The sequence below is a fragment of the Lathamus discolor genome, chromosome Z (assembly GCF_037157495.1).
Source record: "Lathamus discolor isolate bLatDis1 chromosome Z, bLatDis1.hap1, whole genome shotgun sequence".
Taxonomy (NCBI): domain Eukaryota; kingdom Metazoa; phylum Chordata; class Aves; order Psittaciformes; family Psittacidae; genus Lathamus; species Lathamus discolor.
In genome coordinates this window covers 26,167,947-26,188,504 of record NC_088909.1, presented here as the reverse complement: position 1 = coordinate 26,188,504, position 20,558 = coordinate 26,167,947, and the positions used below count along the sequence as shown (strand labels likewise).

General features: G+C 54.7%; 1 protein-coding gene across 1 annotated transcript in view; it reads right to left on the bottom strand.

The window, feature by feature from the left end:
• Nucleotides 1–20,558, bottom strand: part of LOC136005921 (hydrocephalus-inducing protein-like) — a gene marked incomplete at its 5' end in the record, with an annotated part of 47,960 nt that overhangs the window by 10,177 nt on the left and 17,225 nt on the right. Inside the window, 14 exons of the mRNA XM_065663812.1 lie at nucleotides 334–464; nucleotides 924–1,101; nucleotides 1,869–2,006; nucleotides 2,872–3,081; nucleotides 3,791–3,830; nucleotides 6,610–6,923; nucleotides 7,657–7,800; nucleotides 9,477–9,620; nucleotides 11,721–11,961; nucleotides 13,472–13,710; nucleotides 16,529–16,681; nucleotides 18,054–18,218; nucleotides 18,677–18,812; nucleotides 20,085–20,185. Coding sequence (XP_065519884.1) covers nucleotides 334–464; nucleotides 924–1,101; nucleotides 1,869–2,006; nucleotides 2,872–3,081; nucleotides 3,791–3,830; nucleotides 6,610–6,923; nucleotides 7,657–7,800; nucleotides 9,477–9,620; nucleotides 11,721–11,961; nucleotides 13,472–13,710; nucleotides 16,529–16,681; nucleotides 18,054–18,218; nucleotides 18,677–18,812; nucleotides 20,085–20,185 — 2,334 coding nt within the window. The remainder of the gene's footprint in view (nucleotides 1–333; nucleotides 465–923; nucleotides 1,102–1,868; nucleotides 2,007–2,871; nucleotides 3,082–3,790; nucleotides 3,831–6,609; nucleotides 6,924–7,656; nucleotides 7,801–9,476; nucleotides 9,621–11,720; nucleotides 11,962–13,471; nucleotides 13,711–16,528; nucleotides 16,682–18,053; nucleotides 18,219–18,676; nucleotides 18,813–20,084; nucleotides 20,186–20,558) is intronic.

The following is a 20,558-nucleotide window of genomic DNA, read 5'->3' as shown; positions in this document are numbered from 1 at the left end:
CTTTACGCTCTGTAAACCTGGCAGGGCTTGGCCGGTGAGCAACAAACCCCCCAGCACCGCCCTGTGTGTCCTTCAGAGCACCAGAAACCCAACTGCCCGAGCACAGCTTTCAGCATCTCCCTGGGGCAGTCAGGAGCTGGCGCATCGCCACGAGGGACAACTCCCAGAGGTGGGCAGCCCAAGGGGCACGCTGAGCTGACACACTCCGTGGCCAGGGGTGTGCAGGGAGGTGCCCAGTGCCGGCAGGGCCCTGGGCAGCTGCCGTGGGGCGCAGGGGCTCCAGTGTCTCGCAGGAGGGTGGCACGTGCGGGACAGGGCAGCAGCTCTACTCACCACGGTGCCTGAGTCGTCCACGCGGGGCTCGGCTGCCACAGCCTCCCCCAGAGCAATGGCCTCTTCTCTCTGGCTGCCTTTGTCCAGCTTTTCTTTGGCCTTTAGGAGGATCTTCTCATATTTGGCGTTGCCTGAAAGCACAGGACACCACCCATAGCAGTGGGGCAGCACAAATCCCACGGAAGACGGGAAGCCCCATTCCCCCGACACCCAGACACAAACTGCTCCAGCAATGTAGGGAAAGGAGATCCTGCTGCTTCTCACCCCCACCCGTCTTTCTCGCCACACAGGAGCATCTCAGCCCCACAGCGTGATGCAAACCCAACCCCTGTCAAAATCCCTGCCAGCCTCTATTACAGCTTTCCCAAGCTTTTCTGCCCAGCCATCATCTTCCCAGACCTCTTGGCAAGCTGTGCACGATGGTTCCTGCGGCAAAGCCCACATGGGCTCGTCTGCCAGAGGCTAAAGAAGCAACCAGAGGGCTGACCTTGTCTGACAGCCCTGAAACCTCCAGGCCTGCTCGAGGTGCCTGTGAGCTGCCCTGTGGGCATATGGCATGGGGGAAAGCCGAGCAGACAGGCAGTGCTCACCTTTGATGTTCCTGGGCAGGTCCAAGTGGATCCTGGGAAAGGTCCCCTCTCCTTTCAGGGAGATTTTTTCTGGCTCCAGGTGACCCAGTTGGATCTGGAAAGCCCTGCAGAAGACTCCAGGCACTCCTGGCAGGTAATACACTTTCAGCACTTGCTGCTTGCCAGGTTCAACGTAACCCTGCAGGGCACACAAGAGGGAGGGACGCAGTGTACCAAAGAGGATTCACTGGAGGGATGGCTCACATGACAGACGCGCTGAGAACACAAGACAGGTTCTCATACATAAGGAAACATCAGACATCACCACCTCCAGCTTTCCTGTATCCAATCGCCTGAGTCTCACTGCTCTTCTGCTCACAGGGTTTACCCTCTGCTAGCCAGAGCCAGGCACAACACACCAAAGCTCTTTCACCAGCTGCTCTGGAAGAACGGAGAAGGGCCTCTGCTTCCAGCAGGGCCAGCAGCTCCTGGCAGCAGCTTGCAGGAGAGGACATCAGCATGTCACCCCTCAGACGGACAGGCACTGAGGAAGGTGGAAGCCACTTGGCCCTTTGGCTTCCTCTTCCCATCGCAAAAGGGCACCAAGACAGGAACACTGCTCCAGCTCTAAGACACCCAGGCAGGATGACAAGCTGCGATGGAGTGATGCTCCAGTGATGGCACAACCAGAGAGCTCAGCACTCAGCTCCAAAGAGCTCCCGGAGCACTCGTGCCTCCCACTGGTGCTTGCTGTAGGACAGCAGAGCCAGCGGCGCCCAAGGACAATCAGGGGCTCCGTTAGGATTCTGCTCGATGGACCTCCTCTGCCCCTGCAACAGTCGCTCACAGCCCTGTCTCTCCTGGCTGGTTTTGGACGGGGCTTGTGTGTTCATTCCCCCTGTTTTCCCCCAAAGCGCTCTCCTGGGCAGCCTGACACAGGCCGGGTGAAGCCCTTGTGCTACTCACCCTGCTGGGCACGACCAGGGGCACGCCAGGCAGAGGGCTGGCTGCAGTGCCTGTGCCGGGGCTCAGCACCGCAAAGGCAAATCCCAGCTTCCCGCTGTTTTGCAGGGTCAGCGCTGCTTCCGTGACTCTGTTAAACACCTGAGCAGAGGACAGAAGAGCAGGAAGTTACAGGCACACGTCTGCTGCCAAGAATTTCATTCCTCTTCCATCGGGTTGAAAGCAAAGGAACACAGCCCAGAAGCAGGGCGCGCACAGGAGAGATGGGCACTGTGCTCTCTGGGTTAGCCTGGGCAGCCGCGGCCACAGGGTACCCCTGGGCCCTACACAGGAACAGCTATTTGTGGCAGAGGTGCAATAGCAACCATGGAAAGATCAGTAATAAAGCAAGTAGGGGACACAAGCTCTCTGCACTTGAAGGTGTCACCCAACTGCGAGCTGAAACACAGGAGGAGGCATTGGGGCATTTCAGGAGAAAAGGCACCTGCACACAAGTATTTGTGGGCACAACACAAGCCAAAAGGGAGGGAGAGAGGGCAATGCACACAGGGCCAACAGCTGGAAACAGCTGTGGGGGTTGTAACCGGAAAGAAGTACAGTGAGGGTTATTCAGGGACATTCTATCCGGCTACGGTGACTGGAAGCCCAGGTCAGCTGCCTCCTTGGTTGATGAATCAGGAGCATTAAAAGAGAGCACCTCATTTGGGCTTTAGGAGCAGATCAGCGGATGGATGTCTCAGGGACACATCCCTCTGCAGATCACCACTGGGATCCTGCCTGCCCCAGGAGGCAGCGTTAGTTAGAGGAGGGATTCCCAGCTTTGGGCTGGGCTGGGGTGGAGATGGCCATTAAACGCCAGCTTGGAGGTATCCCCCAAACGTTGGACTTCCAAGCCACAGAGCCAGCAAAGCAGCTGGGAAGGGGGGAGAGCCCTGGACCCGGGTGGGCAGCAGCCCACCGGTCATGCTTGGAGGCAAGGAGCACTGACAAGAGCAGCGTGCGGTACCTGCAGCCCGCAGTCGATCTCGGTGGTGTCCAGGAGGTAGCTGATGCGCGAAGCCTCCCCACGCAGAGCCACCTCGTAGCTCGGGCCTCCCTCCACCCTGCACAGCGCCGTGACCTGGCTGACGGTGTTGGCGTGGCCGAAGAAGGAGAAGCAGACGCGCTGGCTCTGGCCCGGCTGCAGCTCACCGTGCAGTGGCAGGATATCGAAAACCTGCAGGCAGGGAGGAGAGATCCACACGTGGAGCACGGGATTGATGCAGGAGAGCAGCCTCAGCTTGGGCCAAAGGACAGATGTGGCTGCAGGGGCCTCTTCCTCAAACACAGGCAACATCATCCTCATCTCACACTGCAGCCGTTCCACTCACCAACGGAGAGACCATGGGGAAAACCTTCTCCCACAGTCCCAATTAATGCAGTAGCTAATACACTACATTCATTTGTGGTGTCTCCTGGCAGCAAGAAATTCTCTCTGCTGCAGAACTTGCCTTCAAAAACACCTTTTCCTGCCCTCAGAAGAACACGAGACTGGGAGCTGAGAGCCTGTGGAGCCGGGGGCAGGATCCAGCCCAGCTCCTCGCACTCCTCATGCTTTTCCCTGTCTCTGATTCACATCCTGCTCTCTCCAGATGCTGCAGCAACTGCTGCCGCAGCAAATGCTGCTGCAGCAAATGCTGCTGCAGGAATTTCCTACCCACCACTAGATGAGGACCAAGATGGATAAAGTCCTCCATAGCTGCCGCACAAGGAGTGTTCTTGACCAGCCCTATTAACACCTGCCATGTGGCCTCTCCAATGACCAGCGATGCGCTTGTTATGATATGAGGCCACTCTGGCAGCAGCACCCAGGACACCAGTGGGAGTGGGAGTATGTAACTGCTTGCTACACTGGAAATGTGGAAGTGAGACAGATTCCCACTTACCTCCTCCACACCCAAGGCGAGGGGCTCTGTCTCCATGAACCTGGAAAAAGAACAGACCTTTGCTCAGGGACCTTGCAGTGGGAGGGAGGGAAGTCTGCACAGCAGCTCCTCGGCAGGATGGGGCCCCTGCGGGGGCATCAGTGGTGTGAGCTCAGCAATGAGCTCCAAAACTGGGATGGAGCAGGTCAACGCCTGGCAATGAAACTGCCATAGCAGCGCTGCAGGCAGCTGGCAACTGCTTGCCTCCAGATCTGCTATCTCCTGCTGCGTGATTCTGAAGATCCATTCCGTCACTGGAGAAAACACCTTGGTGCAAAGGCTTAGCTCAGCTTTGAGCTCTCAGAGGTCCAAGGGCTGAGGCTTAGGGTTAGTCTGTCTCTAACCACGTGGGTCTACAACAAGAGTAACCAGGAGAGATTCGTGCCTCAGAAGTCAGAGAAAGGGCACACGTTGGTCTACACTGCCTATGTCCAGCCACACAGCAACAGTTGGATTGTGTTGCTCATATCACAGAATCACAGAATCCCAAGGGTTGGAAGGGACCTAAAAAGATCATCTAGTCCAACCCCCCTGCAAGAGCAGGGTAACCTACAGTACATCACACAGGAACTTGTCCAGGCGGGCCTTGAATATCTCCAGTGTAGGAGACTCCACAACCCCCCTGGGCAACCTGTTCCAGTGCTCTGTCACTCTTACAGTAAAGAAGTTCTTCCTGACGTTAACGTGGAACTTCCTATGTTCCAGTTTACACCCATTGCCCCTTGTCCTATCACTGGATATCACTGAAAAAAGCCTAGCTCCATCATCCTGACACCCACCCTTTACATATTTGTAAACATTGATGAGGTCACCCCTCAGTCTCCTCTTCTCCAAGCTAAAGAGACCCAGCTCCCTCAGCCTCTCCTCATAAGGGAGATGTTCCACTCCCTTAATCATCTTTGTGGCTCTGCGCTGGACTCCTTCAAGCAATTCCCTGTCCTTCTTGAACAGAGGGGCCCAGAACTGGACGCAATATTCCAGATGCGGCCTCACCAAGGCTGAGTAGAGGGGGAGGAGAACCTCTCTTGACCTACTAACCACTCCCTTTCTAATGCACCCTAAGATGCCATTTGCCTTCTTGGCCACAAGAGCACATTGCTGGCTCATGGTCATCCTCCTATCCACCAGGACCCCCAGGTCCCTTTCCCGTTCACTACTTTCCAGCAGGTCAACCCCCAACCTGTACTGGTACATGGGGTTGTTCTTCCCCAGATGCAAGACTCTACACTTGCCCTTGTTGAATTTCATCAAGTTTCTCCCCGCCCAACTCTCCAGCCTGTCCAGGTCTCGCTGAATGGCAGCACATATGATCACTCTGCCCCAGGTAGCAGCAATGACCAAAGAGCAAGGAGGAAAGAACGGGCTGGACAATTAGAAAGAAAAAAATGTAAACACACAAAGTCTTGTTGAGGCAGAGAAACAGCATTTTTCTCTCCTGACCAAAATAAACGTGCGCGACTGATCCTGGGAGTCTCTGATGACCAGCTCCAGCAAGGTCCCAGGTAGGGAAAGTTCCAGTCTTTGATCTCCCCTTCATGAGACCTGATGCTTGATTCCCTCCATGTCAGACTGAGTTAGAGCTGATGATTTAGAATACCAACAGTGCTTAGTGTGGACCAGAAATAACATCTGACACGCTGCCCTTCTGCAGGCTCCTAATGAACACTTTGAGTGTTTGGTGGTAACACCTTGGAGACCATCTTCATTTCCAGCTCTGGCACACAGCATCCCATGGTGTCTGCTGAGCGCCCCGGAGTGCCCCAGTGCCCTGGTCGTCTCCCCCAAGCCCTCCTAATAGCCACAGCTCATCTCCAGTTCCCAAGAGGTCACCTCCTCCGAGTCAGATCCCAATTCCCTTCACACAGCTGCTTCTTGATCGTTTCCCTTGTTTGTAATAACAGCGCTTCAGTGCCACGTGGTGAACTTTGCTGCGTTTCCTAGGGCATTACGGAAAACCATTTGCTACCGTCCTTCAAACTGCCCAGAGCAGACTTTTGTGCTATGCAGAGAAGCCGCAGCAGAAGGAACACTAGGAATGTGCTTCTAGATGTGCTTCAGCACCACTACAAGTTTGCTCTTGGCCTTGGAAACCATAGACCACCACTGCATGGTCCTCCTTCCCAGGGATGTCCATACAAGGGCTCCCTCCAGCATCTACAGCTGGACCTAAAGTCACAGCAGAACCTGCCATTCCTCACTAAAACTCTACATAGCTCTTCTGTGAATGTGACGTGCAGCTCAAGAGATGAACACTCACTTCAAGGGGCTGTTTGCCTCAGGCCACGAAGATCTGAGAAAGCAGCTTTCTACATCAGCCCTCCTGCCCCCAGGAACCCATACAGGCCTACAGCAAAGCAGAGCAAGGGACTGCGACAGCAGTGTGTCACTCTGATGGCAGTGCCTGGGTAGGATCTTAGTACAAAATGACAACAGATGGGCTTAGCAGGGAAGGACACCTTCTACATCCGCTTCTCCAAGTGCTGAAGCATGGCTTTGCAGCTGCAGAGATAAAGCAGGACTCCAGCTTATGGCTATGTGAAAAGGGTCAGTAGTGTCCTACAGTCCCAGCCTGGCTGGAGAATGCTGTCTCCTTCCCAGCATCAAACCGGCGGAGATCACCTGTTCCCTGAGCACCTTGGCTGAGCACAACTCAGAGGTGTGATTTCCTCAAGGGAAGGTTGAAAACAATTTGGCAGATCAGGCAAATGGCCTCGGGCTTTGCAAACCACAAACAGGACATCAGGAAGAAGAGCTTCCAGGAGAGGGAGAGGTGCGCATACCTCACTGGGTTCACCTGGCTGTCCTTCAGGAATGCCCAGTGGTACTGGACAACCAGTGGGCTGCAGTTGGTCATCTCCATGTAACGCACATCCTTGCTGTCATTCAAGATGCAGCCAAAGTCCACGGCCGTGGTCTGGATCTGGAGATTCGGGAAGTAGACTTCTCCCCGGACGGTGACCTGCTCTTCGTGAGGATGCTCCAGGAACTTGATCTTCAGAGCCTTCTCCGCTGCCCGGATAAGCAAATCCTCCTCATAAGCAGGGTTAAATCCGATGCAGAGCTGAAGTTCCTCCCCTGTCCTCAGCTTCATGGGCTGCAAGGAGATGAAGAGAAAATGTTCAACGTGTGACCCCAACACGGGCTTCTCGCTTCATCCTTCATTTTCTTCACGCTGTCTGACCAAGCACCGCACTTTTTTCTGAAGCTGCCTGAGGCTCACGGTTCTGTGCTCTGCACCAATACAAGAGGAAATCCACGTTGGTCTCCTGAATTCTGGAGCCGCAGAAGCCACCTGCTAAACACAACCAAAGCAGCACTCTGGCACCCAGGCCTTCGCCCTCACTCTGGAGGAACTCCTTTAGCCTGCAGCACAGCGGTGGCTGCACCTCTGACAACACGTGCACTGCAGAGCCCATGCCCAACACCTTCCGCACACACCAGGGCAGGAGCCAGACAGCAGCTGGAGAAGCCTACCTCAGCCTTCCCAAAGGCAGGGCTGCCCTCAAAGACAGCAAGCTGTTCCCCAGCTTATCTGAGGATGGCTGCTGGAGAGCTGGCATGCCTTCCAGCAGACACCTTTCCTACAGCTTGCCCACAGCTGGGTGCCTGCTCCCTCCTCCCCCTGTCTTCAAGCCAGGAGGTCTCTTCCCGATTCAGATGGCATTCTGTTTCCTTCAGCAGCTCGTTTCACATCTGATTTAGCTTGGGCCACTTTACTGCAGACTCTACAGAACACACTTCCATCGTGGAGGACCTCCCAACAGAGACACACCACCACGTTCATCCCTCTTCAAAGCCCAGCAGCAAGAAAGTCCGGGGCTGCTCACCTGAGCATCTGCAGGGAGAGGCTGCTGGTCCGCAGTGCAGATGGAGAAGGGCTGCTCTAAGGCAAGGACCACGCTGAGGGGCAGCGAGCACATGTTCTTTACAGAGAGAGGCTTGTACATCACAGCCAGGACATCACCAGGGTGCTACAGAAACAGGAGACAAGAAAAAATGACCTTGAAGTGGCCATGGACCTCCTCCCCTTCAGACGCATTTCAAATTTTCCAACCCCAAAAGTGCATCCATCTCTATTTACTCTTTTGATTGGTTTCTACCCCTCTGCAAAGTTTGTCCTCCAACTCTAGCAGACGCTTTCGCGTTTAGAACCCACAGCCTTCCCCAGGGGACAGGGAAACAGTCTCGCGTACAGATGAGGGAGCAGCCCCCCAGAGGAGGCAGCTGCTTCAGCAAGATCCAAAACAGAAAGTGAACCCACTCTGGCTCCAGTTGTGTGTCCTCTCCTGCCCAGAGAGCACACACAGGCACAAGGCACAAGGCCATTTCCACTCCCATACAGTAGTTTCTTACCACCCTATCAGCTCTGCCAGGCCCGCAAGGCAGTGATGCTGCTCAGAGGAGGCAAGCAAGCAGGATATGGCCTGCAGCGGACAGCCTGCAGCAGCCCGAGGTCAGCTTTGAACATTCACGGGCACATGCAGACAGCTCCAAACCTCAACAGTCTGGCCGCAACCTGCTGCCCCTGCTCCACTGACAAGATGTTGCAGCCTCAAAGCTAAGCTCAGCCTAAGCCTTTTCCTCCTGTCCATGCATTGCTCCGCGCTTCCTGCATGGTTTATCTAAACTAGACAGTCTTTGGGAAACTAATTGTGGATGCATTGGCATCCAACTCCTGCAGTGTCGCAGCACGCAACACATGGGAGCATGTGGCATCAAGCAGACCACAGGCAGACATCAGGGGGAGCTGAAAAGCTTCTGATTAGATGTGAACCGCCTGCTCACAGGATTTGTGCTTCTCTGGAAGCCTGGGAAGTGGAGGAGAGACCTGAAACCGCAGAAACTAAATCATGAGCTATCTGCTCTTTTTCAGACACCTCACGCGACGGGGAAAGGTGATGCAGGAGTCGGGATCCAGACACTAAAGGGCACACACGTTGCACTGGTGCTCTCATCGCTGCAGCTGAAGGGCACTCGTGGGTCCTTTGAAGAAGGTGAGGCTTGGGAAAGGCAAAGGGGCAGCACCCATACCGACGGCAGGGAAGGCAAAGAGGCGCAAGAGATGCCAGTTTTTCCTCATCAGCTTGAGGAGTTGACAGGAATCTCAGCTTTTCTCAGCTTCCCTACACGATCGCTGCTCGGACATCACCACACCTTGGAAGATCCTCAAAACCCTGACTACAGACACTGGCGTCTCTCTAGAGGGGGGCATGCTCCCCCTCGCCAGAGCAGCTGTAATCTCAGTTCTACCTGGCTCAACTTAGAGAACAGCCTCATCTCTAGCAGCATCCTCACTCCTCTCACCACCACCTCAGGGAGGGTGAGGAGGGATCTGCTCTCCACCTGCAGCCCCAGCACAGCAAGTGGCTCTTCCAAAGCCCACGCTGCTCTCATGGGTCCCACATCTCAGCCCGTGCCCTTGGCTCAGCAGCTCAATTCTGTCTCCACCTCGAGAAGGGCAGAATAGAGCTGCAGAGACTGTCCCCAGCCCCACAGGGGTGAAATAATGATCTCGGCATTCATGACAAAAGCTGGGCCTGGCTCAAGTCAACAGCCAAAGCTCTGTGGACTTGGAGAACTTCCTCCTTAGGACACAGGCACACCCCAGCCACACCAGTCAGTGCCAGGATGCAATGCAGAGACTCACCTTCTCCACCCGGAAAGTGATTTCTCTGCTGGATATTTGCAGAGCAGGAGCAATGAACTCGCACGTGACGTCCACCTGCACGATCAGATTCTTCACTCCCTCCTTGCCCACGATGGCGTGACACAGCAGCTTCTCCTTCACCACCTGCATGCGAGCCACACGGCCCCCAGCGGGTGTTATCAGGGTGTCCACAAAACACACTGCATCTTTGAGCCGCCCACCCACACGCCCCATTACTGCATGAAGTTACAGCCATTGGTCTCTTCAGGAGCCCTCTCTTCTTTATAAGCTGCATCCTCTTTGTTCTGCACTCACGCGTCCCTCGTGTTACAACCCAACCACCACAAAAGGCCCTCAGGAGTCTTGTGCTGCCTACAGCTCTCAGAACAATCCCTGCTCAAACGGTTATTGCTTTGCTTTGTCCCACTGCCAAACAAAATGCTTACTGAAAACTGTAGGAACTCATTAAAAAAAAACAAACCAGACTGCATGAAGGGAAACAGGGGATAGAAGGATCAATGCCAGCAAATCCTCCCTTGCAAGTTTAGTGGAAAGGATCCCTGGGAAAACCCCAAACAGACAGCCTGCCTTCCTAGGATGTACTGTGTCCCCCTAGACCTGCCTGTAAAACAAACCTCCCCAGGAAAGAGATGTCTTCAACCTGGCATGAAAACCCTCTACTTAAGCTGGATGCTCTTACATCCAAGACTTTTCCTGATTCCTCCTCATGGTTTCACTTCCCCACATTCCTCCCTTTTTTCCTCTCTCTTCCCTCTGATAGACCACCACAACCCAACTCCTCCTCAGAGCCTAGAGATGTCAGAATCACCTGTGCTGCACGTGCACCACAGGGTCTTGGGCTTCTAACCAGCCTCAAGAGTATGAAGTTCTCGAGACATAGGGAAGGTGGAAGACCCAATCCCAGGCTCTTGGCTAGGACTGCACGAGCCAGGTAGCCACAGCTGAGCTCACAGATGCCCATTTGGCTTTCCAGGAAGGCACCCTCACCAGTGGCCTGACCATTTCCCTTCTGGTTCCTTCTTCCCTCTTCAGCAAAGCCTCATGGGCTCAGGACTGCACACGGACAGTCCCATCGGAGTCAACCAGCTGAGGGATCAAGTCTTCCTCAAGCTACCACTCAGGCAATCCTTTAAAACACCTCTCAAACTCTAGCAGCAGCAGGAGCTTAATGCACATTTATTCCCCATTCACTTAAACACTTGTGCCCAGTGCTCCTGGAGCCAGGGAAGGCACACCGGGGTCAGACGGCAGCTCCTCTGCAGAGCTGGATTTCCCCCGGAGAGAAGGGTCCAGGGAGGAGAACACTCAGTGACCCTGCTGAAATCTGCCCCTCTGAGCTGCAACCCAAGGGTGCTGCAAGACCTGCCTGCCCTCGGCACACGGGGGATGGCTGAGGGAGCGGGGCGAGCGCTGATGGGAATACTGACACAAGTCAAGCTCTCAGTTCTAATGATCCCTGGAACACTTTCCCATGTGGACGGACATCATTCGGATCATTAGAGCTGGCACACTGGGTTCATTTCTCTCGTCCCGGTCTCCGGGCCGGACAAGCTCCCGGCCCGTGTCTGTCTACAGAGGAAAATCAATGCTGCTCCCAGACACTCCCTACCTTCCTGGGTGTTTTGTTTCACTCGCTGCTTCCCCACACAGACAACTGCCCATTTCTTTAGTTACTTTCTGCCTGGGCTCCCAGTCTACCTCTAACTTTAAGGCCAGCTGAGAAAACTGGGGCTGCTCAGCCTGGAGAAGAGAAACCGCGGGGAGACCTCAGAGCAGCCTTCCACTAGCTGAACGGGGCCTACAAGGATGCCGGACACAGACTCTTCTCAGGGACTGCAGCAACAGGACAAGGGGTAATGGACTTAAACTCAAACAGGGCGAGTTCAGGTTAGATACAAGGAAGAGGTTCTTCACTGTGAGGATGGTGAGGCACTGGCACAGGTTGCCAAAGCAGTGGTGAATGCTCCATCCCTGGCAGGGTACAAGGCCATGCTGGACAGAGCCTGGGGCGACAGTGCCTTCAGGCCATGTTTTGCTACCACCAAGTTGGCTTTATGGTAGCCATGGAACTCAAAAAGCCTCAGCAACTGATGGTGGCGAGCATGGAAAGCAACTGGTGCTGCCATGGTAACTTATGGCAGGAAACCAGGTTCTCAGAAGCACTTGCCCATTTGCTCAGGCAAATGTCAAGGGGCTGCACAAATGCCCTGATGCAGAACTCACCTGGGGGGTGCTGCAGGAGCCTTTCAGCACCACCTCCGCTGTCTGGCCGGGCATCAGCTCCGTCCTCAGCGGCTGAAGCTTCAGCACGGGGCCACAGGAGGAAACCTTGCCCTTGCTCTTACTGATGCGAGGGAGACGCTTGCGCTGCTTAAGTGTGGTGCCACCTTCTGTGGTCCAATAGAGCAGATGGGTGCGTCGTCCTTTGTTTGTCATCTTGAAGCGGTAACAGCAGGGATCCAGGCTAGAGGAGAAGCAGAGACACAAAATGGCAGGGGAGCTGCTATTTGCCACTGGTCACCCAGCTTCAGCACCCTGAGGGCACGACCTGACTGCACACTCGGCTTCACCAAAAGCCAGACCTTGGCTGCCCCTAGGTTTGTCACCATCCAGCAGCTGCTCTGCTGGCACCCTTCCAGCAAGGAAGAGCTTTGTAAAGAGCCGGCCCCACATGCAAGTAGCTGGAGGAACAGCCTCGCTGCCACTCCACCTTCCCCTTGGGAGCTGTTGTTCATGCCTCTGAGGCGTCTCGTAGGGAGCATCCAACCCTCATTGCCCCCAACGTACCACCCTCTGGTGGCGGCTCTGCAGCCGACAGCAATGGCAACAGCTCCAAACTGAGCCCGCGGGCAAAGACATAAAGGGGGGCAGAAGACAACTACATGAATCACATGGACACTGTCCCCTCCATTGTGCAGCCAGCTTGTGGCTGCACTGAGCACAGGAAACTCTGGACAAGCACCAGCCTCCCTGCGATGTCCCTGCGTACGTGGAGGGCTCGTGGGTGCGTATTTTACCTCTCCAAATCTATCCCAAGTACTTAAGGTAGGATTAAGCTGCTCTTTCTACCCCAAGAATTCAGGTATCGGAGCACCACGGACCCTCTTTGCAGCCACAGAAAGGAAGAGCCACCCCAAGAAGACTGTTCTTCTTCTCTGAGGAGGTCTCCAACACAAGGCAAACAGCACTTTTTTCCTCCTGTCTCCAAGAACATGACTGGTTTCAGACACACACGTTGGGACCACTGAATCCTCTCCTTCCAGCTCACCAATTTCAATCGAGACTCTTCATTTATCCCACTCCACCTCAGCAGACTTCCACACTTCCACACTTCCTCCCCCTTCCAGAGCTGGTCCTGCATCCACACTCGCTTGCCCGTGCCTCGGGAAGCAGGCAGGAGAAACCAGGGAAGAGCCACCACGTCTAATAAAGAGCAACCGGGCACGGAGTGGGGGAGAGGAGCCAACTGGGGGATGACACAGGGCAAAGAAATTCTGCTGCTCCTCCAGGGCTCCTGGCCAGAGGGGAAATAAACCAGCGCCATTCATTCAGTCGAGGAGCTGCTAACAAGCTACTGCCCAGGCTTGCTGCTGCTCTGAGATCTTACTCCAGACGGAATGGCAAAGCAAGCAATATCACTGCAGAGAGAAACATGTCTGTACTTGTAAGGCAGCATTTCTCAGCTGGAGGCTTCCAGGACCTGCTCTCTTCCTCCAAATCTTTGTTTGATAAAGTGAGGAGACAAATGGATTATGACTAAAGACAATTCAGCAACAACTTAGCAACTGCTCTCCAGCTCGGTGGCTTTCAGAGTACCTACTGACTTGCAGATGGCCATAAAATGTTTCCAAAGGAAGCCCTGTGGCTTCAGGGAAGCAGAGCCAGGACTGTGAGCACTGAAGAAGCTTGAGGGACTGCAGCAGAACTCCTCCTTGCTGAGCCCATGGGGAAGTGGGAGCTGAGAGATTCCCTACCTGAAGCAGGGCGCCAGGTTGAGCTCCGGGCCAAAGGGTTTGTCAATGACAATCGTGGTGCCAACGCCAACAGCCTGGACGGGGATGACGTAGGCACGACTGTTCTCAATGAACAGCACCACCTCGTCCTTGAATTGCTCCGTGTCATCCAAGTTTGCAGTGACAGCCAGAGACACCTCGGCCTTGGCAGGGATCACTCCCTGACTGGGTCCAACGGTCCAGCACGAGTCTGCACCAGCCTGGAAGACAAACAACACTCATTTAGGACGGAAACCACGGACCTGGCTGCCACCAGCCAAGGCCTGCCCAGGCAACACGTTCACACCGAGCCAGTGGGTGTGAAGATTCCACTGACATTCATGTACAGCTTCTCTGGCTCGTGCTGACACAGGGCAGCTCGCTTGGAAAGGAGCCCTGAGAGCTCCGCTCCAAACGTGAATCTGAGAGTCTGCTCCCTGACAAAGCTCATTTATCAAAGCTTGGCAACAAGCCCGCCAGAAAATTGTACCCCAGAAACTATTCCTGAGGAATGAGGATGGGGGTCTCGACGGAGCCAGACCTTCAACTCCCTGGCGTGACCCAGCACAGCCCTGCTGGGCCCGCCCAGGCCAACAGCCCACGCCAACAGCCCAGGCCAGGGGAGGACGATTTGCATCCTCTCCTCATTCTTTCAGTCAGCATCTGCTCTGGCTCCAAGGGGCAGCACCGTGCATTGCTGAACAGGAGACCTGCCAGGGCCACAAGGCTCTGCCGAGACACATTCCCTTGGGTTTCTAGGTCAGCTTCTGCCTGCCCCCAATCCAGCCTGTGTCTCAGAGACAAGAAACCTCTTGGAGCCACGCTACAAAATACCCCCACTTTCAAGACAAATACCCAACCTCTGATAACATCTCTGCTACTTGCTTATCCTTGAGTGCGCCGCAAAATGATGCCGTAGCTGCATGCACTGCATGCACAAAGACAGTGGCTATTTCTGACCCTATAGCAGCTTCTTGTACTATTGGGCATCAGAGCTCCTGAGTAACCAGTAAGGGCTGGGATCCACCACTTCAGAAGTTCACCACGATAATCAGAATCTTATCCCAACACAGACGTCCATCGTGAATGAAAGCTTCCACAATCTGGTTACAATGGACACCAGTGTGCAGCTGACGGATGGAGGGAGGGAAGGAGAGAGGGAGGAAGGGACGGATAGCTGCCCCAAGGGATGACTGAGGAGACACCACAATCAGCTCTCTTGAATCTGTTTACAGATGAGTCACTGAAGTGATCTGGTCACTCTGGCCTTGCACAAGTGACAGAGGAAGCAGAACTCCACGTTACAAATGCACCTGCACTTGATCAAGCCGTAGCTCTAGCGAGAGCCGTAGCTCTAACAACAGCATTCCCATTCCCGTAGCTCTAACAACAGCATTCCCATTCTCAGTCAGGCTGAGTCACTGTCCTCGTAGGGCTGCTCATGAAGGGGAAATAAACCCCGTCCTGCACCAGCTGGCTGCAGAGCCTTGTCCCAGGTGGTTCAGCATTCCCGGTGGGGGGGACCCTCTGTTCTTCATTTCAAAGCTGCTCCTTATCCACACAAACAGCCAGTGGCAGGAAACAGCCCAAAAGCACCCCGAGCCCTGCAGGAGGCGGAGATCAGAGCCTGAGGCTGGCTACATGCTCCCGCCAACAACCGGCCTCCTCCTGCCTCCTCAGCATCAGCATCTCCTCAGCACAAGCACGGGGACCACTGTGGTTTAGCCTCTGCCCCGAGCACCGTCAACGGGATGTTTTACGGGATCAAGGGGCAGAGCTTGTCTCCATTTGTGCTCCCTGTCCACAGCTCACCCCTCCATGATCGCATCTGCCCTCCCTGCCAGGCTGGGGAGGCCAGGGACACCACTCTGCGCATCGCGGCTCTCCAGGGCACGGCTACGGCTTGCCCAGCTGCTGCCAAGCGCAACATTTAAGAACCAAACTGCTCCTGCTTTGCCTTTGGGAAAAGCTCTCAGCTTGCTTCTAGAAGCACAGCTGTCTTGAAGACTTCTAACCCTCTGTAATTCAGTTGCCAATAGGCACAGCGCAACAGGACATGTTTGCTTTCCCCTGACGAGCAGAGTAACAATTGCTTTGCTTACCAGCAAGTAAGAAAGGGCACTGAAGGAGGCAGCTGCTGAGGGCACTGGGGTGCTTGCTCTTTGCAGAGGTCAAAAGCAGATTTTTATGGTGCGGACAAAGCAAGCTGCCTGCGAATCCCCCACTTTGAGGTTCTATTTAACCCCCAAACGCCTGGAAAAGCAGCAGGAGGGAAATTCAGCCCCCTCCTCCTTGCCCAGGGGGCTGAGCCTGTGCTCTCACACCCTGCTGGATGCCTCATGCGCAGACACAACCAAGTCCCCAGCCACAGGCCTGCGTGAAGCGGCTCCAGAACTTCAACAACCCAGCCTGCAGAAGAACAAACCTCCTCTCAAGCCCCTCACAGACGCCCCTCCGGTGGGGAGCACCCCCCAGACCCAGCACACGAGCCCTTCCTGGCTGCATCAGCCCCTGTCAGAAGACCCCACAACCTCCTTCTGCTCCGCAGCCTGTTCCACCCTGCCGCCTCCAGGAATTAAACAGCCTCTTTCTGCAGCCACATGCTCTACAATGTTACAGAGCACACAGGCTCTGCAGGTACACAACCCTTACAAGTCTGCTTCTGGGCAACAACCCAGCTGGTTTGACCCCCGAGGAGGTGTGAAACCCACTTCACCCTAAGCGCCTTGAGGACAGACCTCTCAGTTCCAAAAACAAAGACTCTCACAGCTAAACGCCTTCCACAAAATAAAGGGAGAACTTGCAGAAATGAACTCCTTTCTGCTCAAACATCTCTGCAAACTCTGTTTTACTGACGGGTGCCCCAGCTACAAGTGCCCCCGGAGCCAGGCTCCTCTTGCTGCACTCGGATGGAACATCTGGCTTTCTCTCTCAGACACATCTCAGTGACGTGGAAATGTTGCATAGAAATAAGTGCTCCAGTCACAGGCTGCTATGGGCCACTCACTTGCTCTGGAAAACAGCCCCAGCGACACTTACCATCTTTGCCGAGAAGGATGCGGGGATGACAGACTGATTGGAGAGGTGAAGGGTCCGGGAAGCATCTTGTAGAACTTGGATGCTGCCAAAATTTATCTCACTTGGGTGCACGTGGACAACTGGTCCTTCTCCAGTGCTCAATAAATGGATTTCCTGCTCCAGGAGGCAGGCAGGAAAGAGAAAAAAACAACAGGGAAGGTTTAGAATGACTGGACAGCTCTAAGGGGGCTCGTAGGCTGAGGGAATTCTGACTGTTTGAAGCTGTCAGGGTTGTGAGGCTGAAACAGGAAGGCTGGAGCAAAGGTGGCACCTGGAGTGGTCCCTGCGGATCTGAAAGCCACAAGATCCCATTATGAGGGGATACAGAACCCCCATCTCCCACGCATGCTTTTCACACCTCCTCCATGCTGTCAGCTCTCCTTCCGCTACCCTGCGCCTACGCCTGCTCCTTGTACTGCTCCATCATGCCATAAACCACCCTCCCTGACTGCTGCGGCTGCACAGCCACACTGCACAGGAACTTCTTCAACCTTCCCAAAGCTTCCCCTGTGAAAACCAGTAGAGGCTGGAAGCAAAGCTCTTCTCAGCAGAGATCATGCAAGTTAGTTGCCTCTCATTTGTGCTTGTGTGCATTCCTGGTATTACTTCTTTATTGCACCAAGACATTCATTACTAATTGCATCATTCGAGCAGTATTTTTTTCTGCTGACAGCCTGAGACCCAAAAGTTTGTTCCTGCAGAAGGGGCACAAACTAGCGGAGGAGGAATGTGGATCCTTTTGCTAAACCCCCTTCTCACATCACTAAAACCAATGAGAATTTATCCAGTCTGGCGGGATTTCCCCAGCTCCAAACACCCCAAGCCTTAACCAGGCTTGTAGAGCCTGAAGAAGGGAGGGCTCTGGGGAGACCTTAAAGCACCTTCCAGTGCCTAAAGGGGCCAACAAGAAACCTTGAGAGGGGCTTTGGATAAGGGCCTGCGGGGACAGAACAGGGAAGGACGGCTCTAAATTGACGGGGGGGGGGGGGTGGTGATCAATATGGGATCCTGGGAAGAAGCTCTTCCCTGTGAGGGGTGGTGAGGCTCTGGCACAGGTTGCCAAGAGGAGCTATGGCTGGCACAGGCTGCCCAGAGGAGCTATGGCTGCCCCATCCGTGGCACTGTTCAAGGCCAGCTTGGATGTGGCTACCAGCTCCCGAAGCTGCACTCAAGCCATAAGGCAGACCTAGAGGAAATGACACCCAGAAACTCCCATTTGTGCAGGCAACACCCAGCCAGGTTTTGACCAGCATTTGCAGGCTGCAAGCAGCAGCCGAGCACGAGCGCAGCGCCTTGAGGATGGATTGACCGGGCACAGGGTCACTCAGTCCCATGTCTTCTCCAGGCATTAGTGTTGCTTATGCCACGAATGCCTTCTTTCCTTGTAGACAACAGCCATAGATCATTTTCCCTGGAAGAACCCCTGTACGCTCTACATCCCACCAAGATGAGAGGCACAAAGGCACACGTCTGCCCCAGCACTCACCAGTGGGGATTCTTTACTCCCAAACACCGCAACACGTGCAACGGTGTCCTGCTTTCCCGTCACCTGGACTTCCAGTGTGAACGGGATCTCCACCGAGCTCTGAGGCTGGATAATCCCACGGGGCTCAGGGCTGGAGTACCACACAGCAGCAGTATCCTTGTTCTCCTATAAGGGACAGAACCAAACACGGCTTCAGACTGACCTTTGAGGAAACTTTCAACTCTTTAACATCTACCACAACGCCAACTCACACACGTGTCTAAAAATGCCTAGGAGAAAGCAGAAAGGCACAACTCAAGATGCAAGACATGTATGGGTTCAGCATCCTGAGGGGGGCCAACAGCTGCTGCCTCCACAACCCCCCGTCCCGTGCTGGCAGCCTCCTTGCAGCAGCTTTTCACAACCCTACAAGTTCTCCCGCATTGAAAGCATCCCGAAGACTTGAATATAATCTGCTTCCTGGAGAGTTTAAGCTGCTTCCTGGAGTTGATATTCAGGTAGCTTCCTGTTCCCAGCAAACCTTTAGGGTTGAATACGAACCAGCAACATCTTAACCAAACCCGGTTTTTCCCTAACAAACCCCTAGGTGACATTGGAGGCAGGAGGCGGATGCGATGCCAAACCTGAGGAAGAGCCCAGTAGCAGCCTGGAAGGTTGCTGTCGTTCACAAGGGTCAGCATCTGCTGGTAAGGGACTTTGAGAGAGCATCGTCCAAAGGTCAGAGCCGGGTGGAGCACTCGCAGCGGGGGAATTACACATCTAGGCAGAGAGATGAGCAAAAGGGAATTAGATTCTGACACAGCGTTGCTTACTTGTTTACTTCTCAATGAGCACCAAATGGAGCACGACCCATTTGTCACCGTCAAATAGACATTTGATACGCCTACAGTGAGAAACAGCCTTCAACTTCTTTTTACCCAACAACCTCTTGCAAAAGAGGGGCAGACCCTGAGTCTCAGCATCACAAAAGCTGCTCAGTGCCCAGGCAGAGCACGGTGCCCTGTCCCAGGTCAGCTTTGCCCCTCCTTTGCCCCAGGAGGCTCGCAAGGACCCTCTCAATGGCCCCAGCGAGGTGTGAGCTCTGAGGGAGCTTTCCCACCGAGGAGCAGCGCTCGCCAAGGCTCCAGGAACACCAGACTCCAGTGTCTCAGGGAAAACACCGCTGTGTCCCTGCCTGAAATCCAGCCCTTTACCCCAGCAACGCAGGGTGCAGGCCACCACCTGCCCTGCGCCGTGAGCGATAACCCTCTCCCAGGCCCTGTGGCTGCCTTGCTCCTTTCCCCACGGGTCCGCACGCCAGCTGCTCCCATTTGCACTTGTTCTACACAACTGCAGCCCAGGCACTGACTGCACAACTCCGCCCGGGAGAGGGAACAGCACCGGTGAAATGCATCCCTCTTGCCGTTGAACTGACGCCCACCGCAGCACAACAGGCCTGAATGTGGCTGAAGCAAGAACAACTTTGAGCTTAACTCCGAGAACATCAATGCTCAGCAGAGCCAGACGGAAGCACAAAAACCTGAGCTCACCTTCCACACCAAGGACTACTTTGTCTGTCACAAGATCTCGCCTTTACTTTTCCCTCACCAGTCCTGCCCTAAGCCCCTTGCCCGTCTGCACGGCCCCTCCTTAACTGAGGCAGACAACAGCTTGCAGCAGCTGCTTGCTGTGGCCCAAACCAGTCCTGGATTCTGGCCACAACCCAGCACAAGTCCAACACTTGCAGGAAGGAGGAGAGGCGGCCCTTTGGAAACATTACACCTCAAGCCCCCAGAGCAGGCCGATAAGGAATATAATCACAGTTTCCTGTAGGAGAAGGCCCTGGGCCGTGCCTGTGCCTGAGCACAAGTGCTGCTCATCATGGACTGCTTTCCATGCGCTGCTGTTCTCCTGTCTAGCTGGGCAGAACTAGCTCATTGAGCAATGCTCCTCGTTTGGAGCTGGAGCCAGCCAGCTCTACGCAAGGCAGCACCACTTGCTTCTGGCAGATGCATAGGGAAAGAAGAGGGGCTGCAAGGGAAGCGTTGGTACCTGGCTCTGACGGGCAGTGATAACACCTCTCTGCCAACACCATCCACATCAACCACCAGGGCCAGCTTGTATCTCTTCACGGTGTTGGAGCACAGGGTGACCTGGAAGACAAGAGCATCAAATACTTCATCACTCCCAAAACCCATCGGCCATATGCAGTGCCCTCCACATCTCCTTCCACAGCAAGGAAATGGAGGATTTAGTAGATATGAGGAAGATGAGGTATCAGGAAGAAGTTCTTCCTTGTGCGGGGGCTGAGGCCCTGGCACCGGTTGCCCAGAGAAGCTGCGGCTGCCCCATCCCTGGCGGTGTTCAGGGCCAGTTTGGATGTGGCTTGGAGCAGCCTCGTCTGGTGGAAGGTGTCCCTGCCCATGGCAGGGGGCTGGAACTGGATGAGCTGTAAGGTCCCTTCCAACCCAAAACAGGCTAGGATTCTGTGATGTTTGCCTTTAATTCTTCTGCTGGTTCATGTGT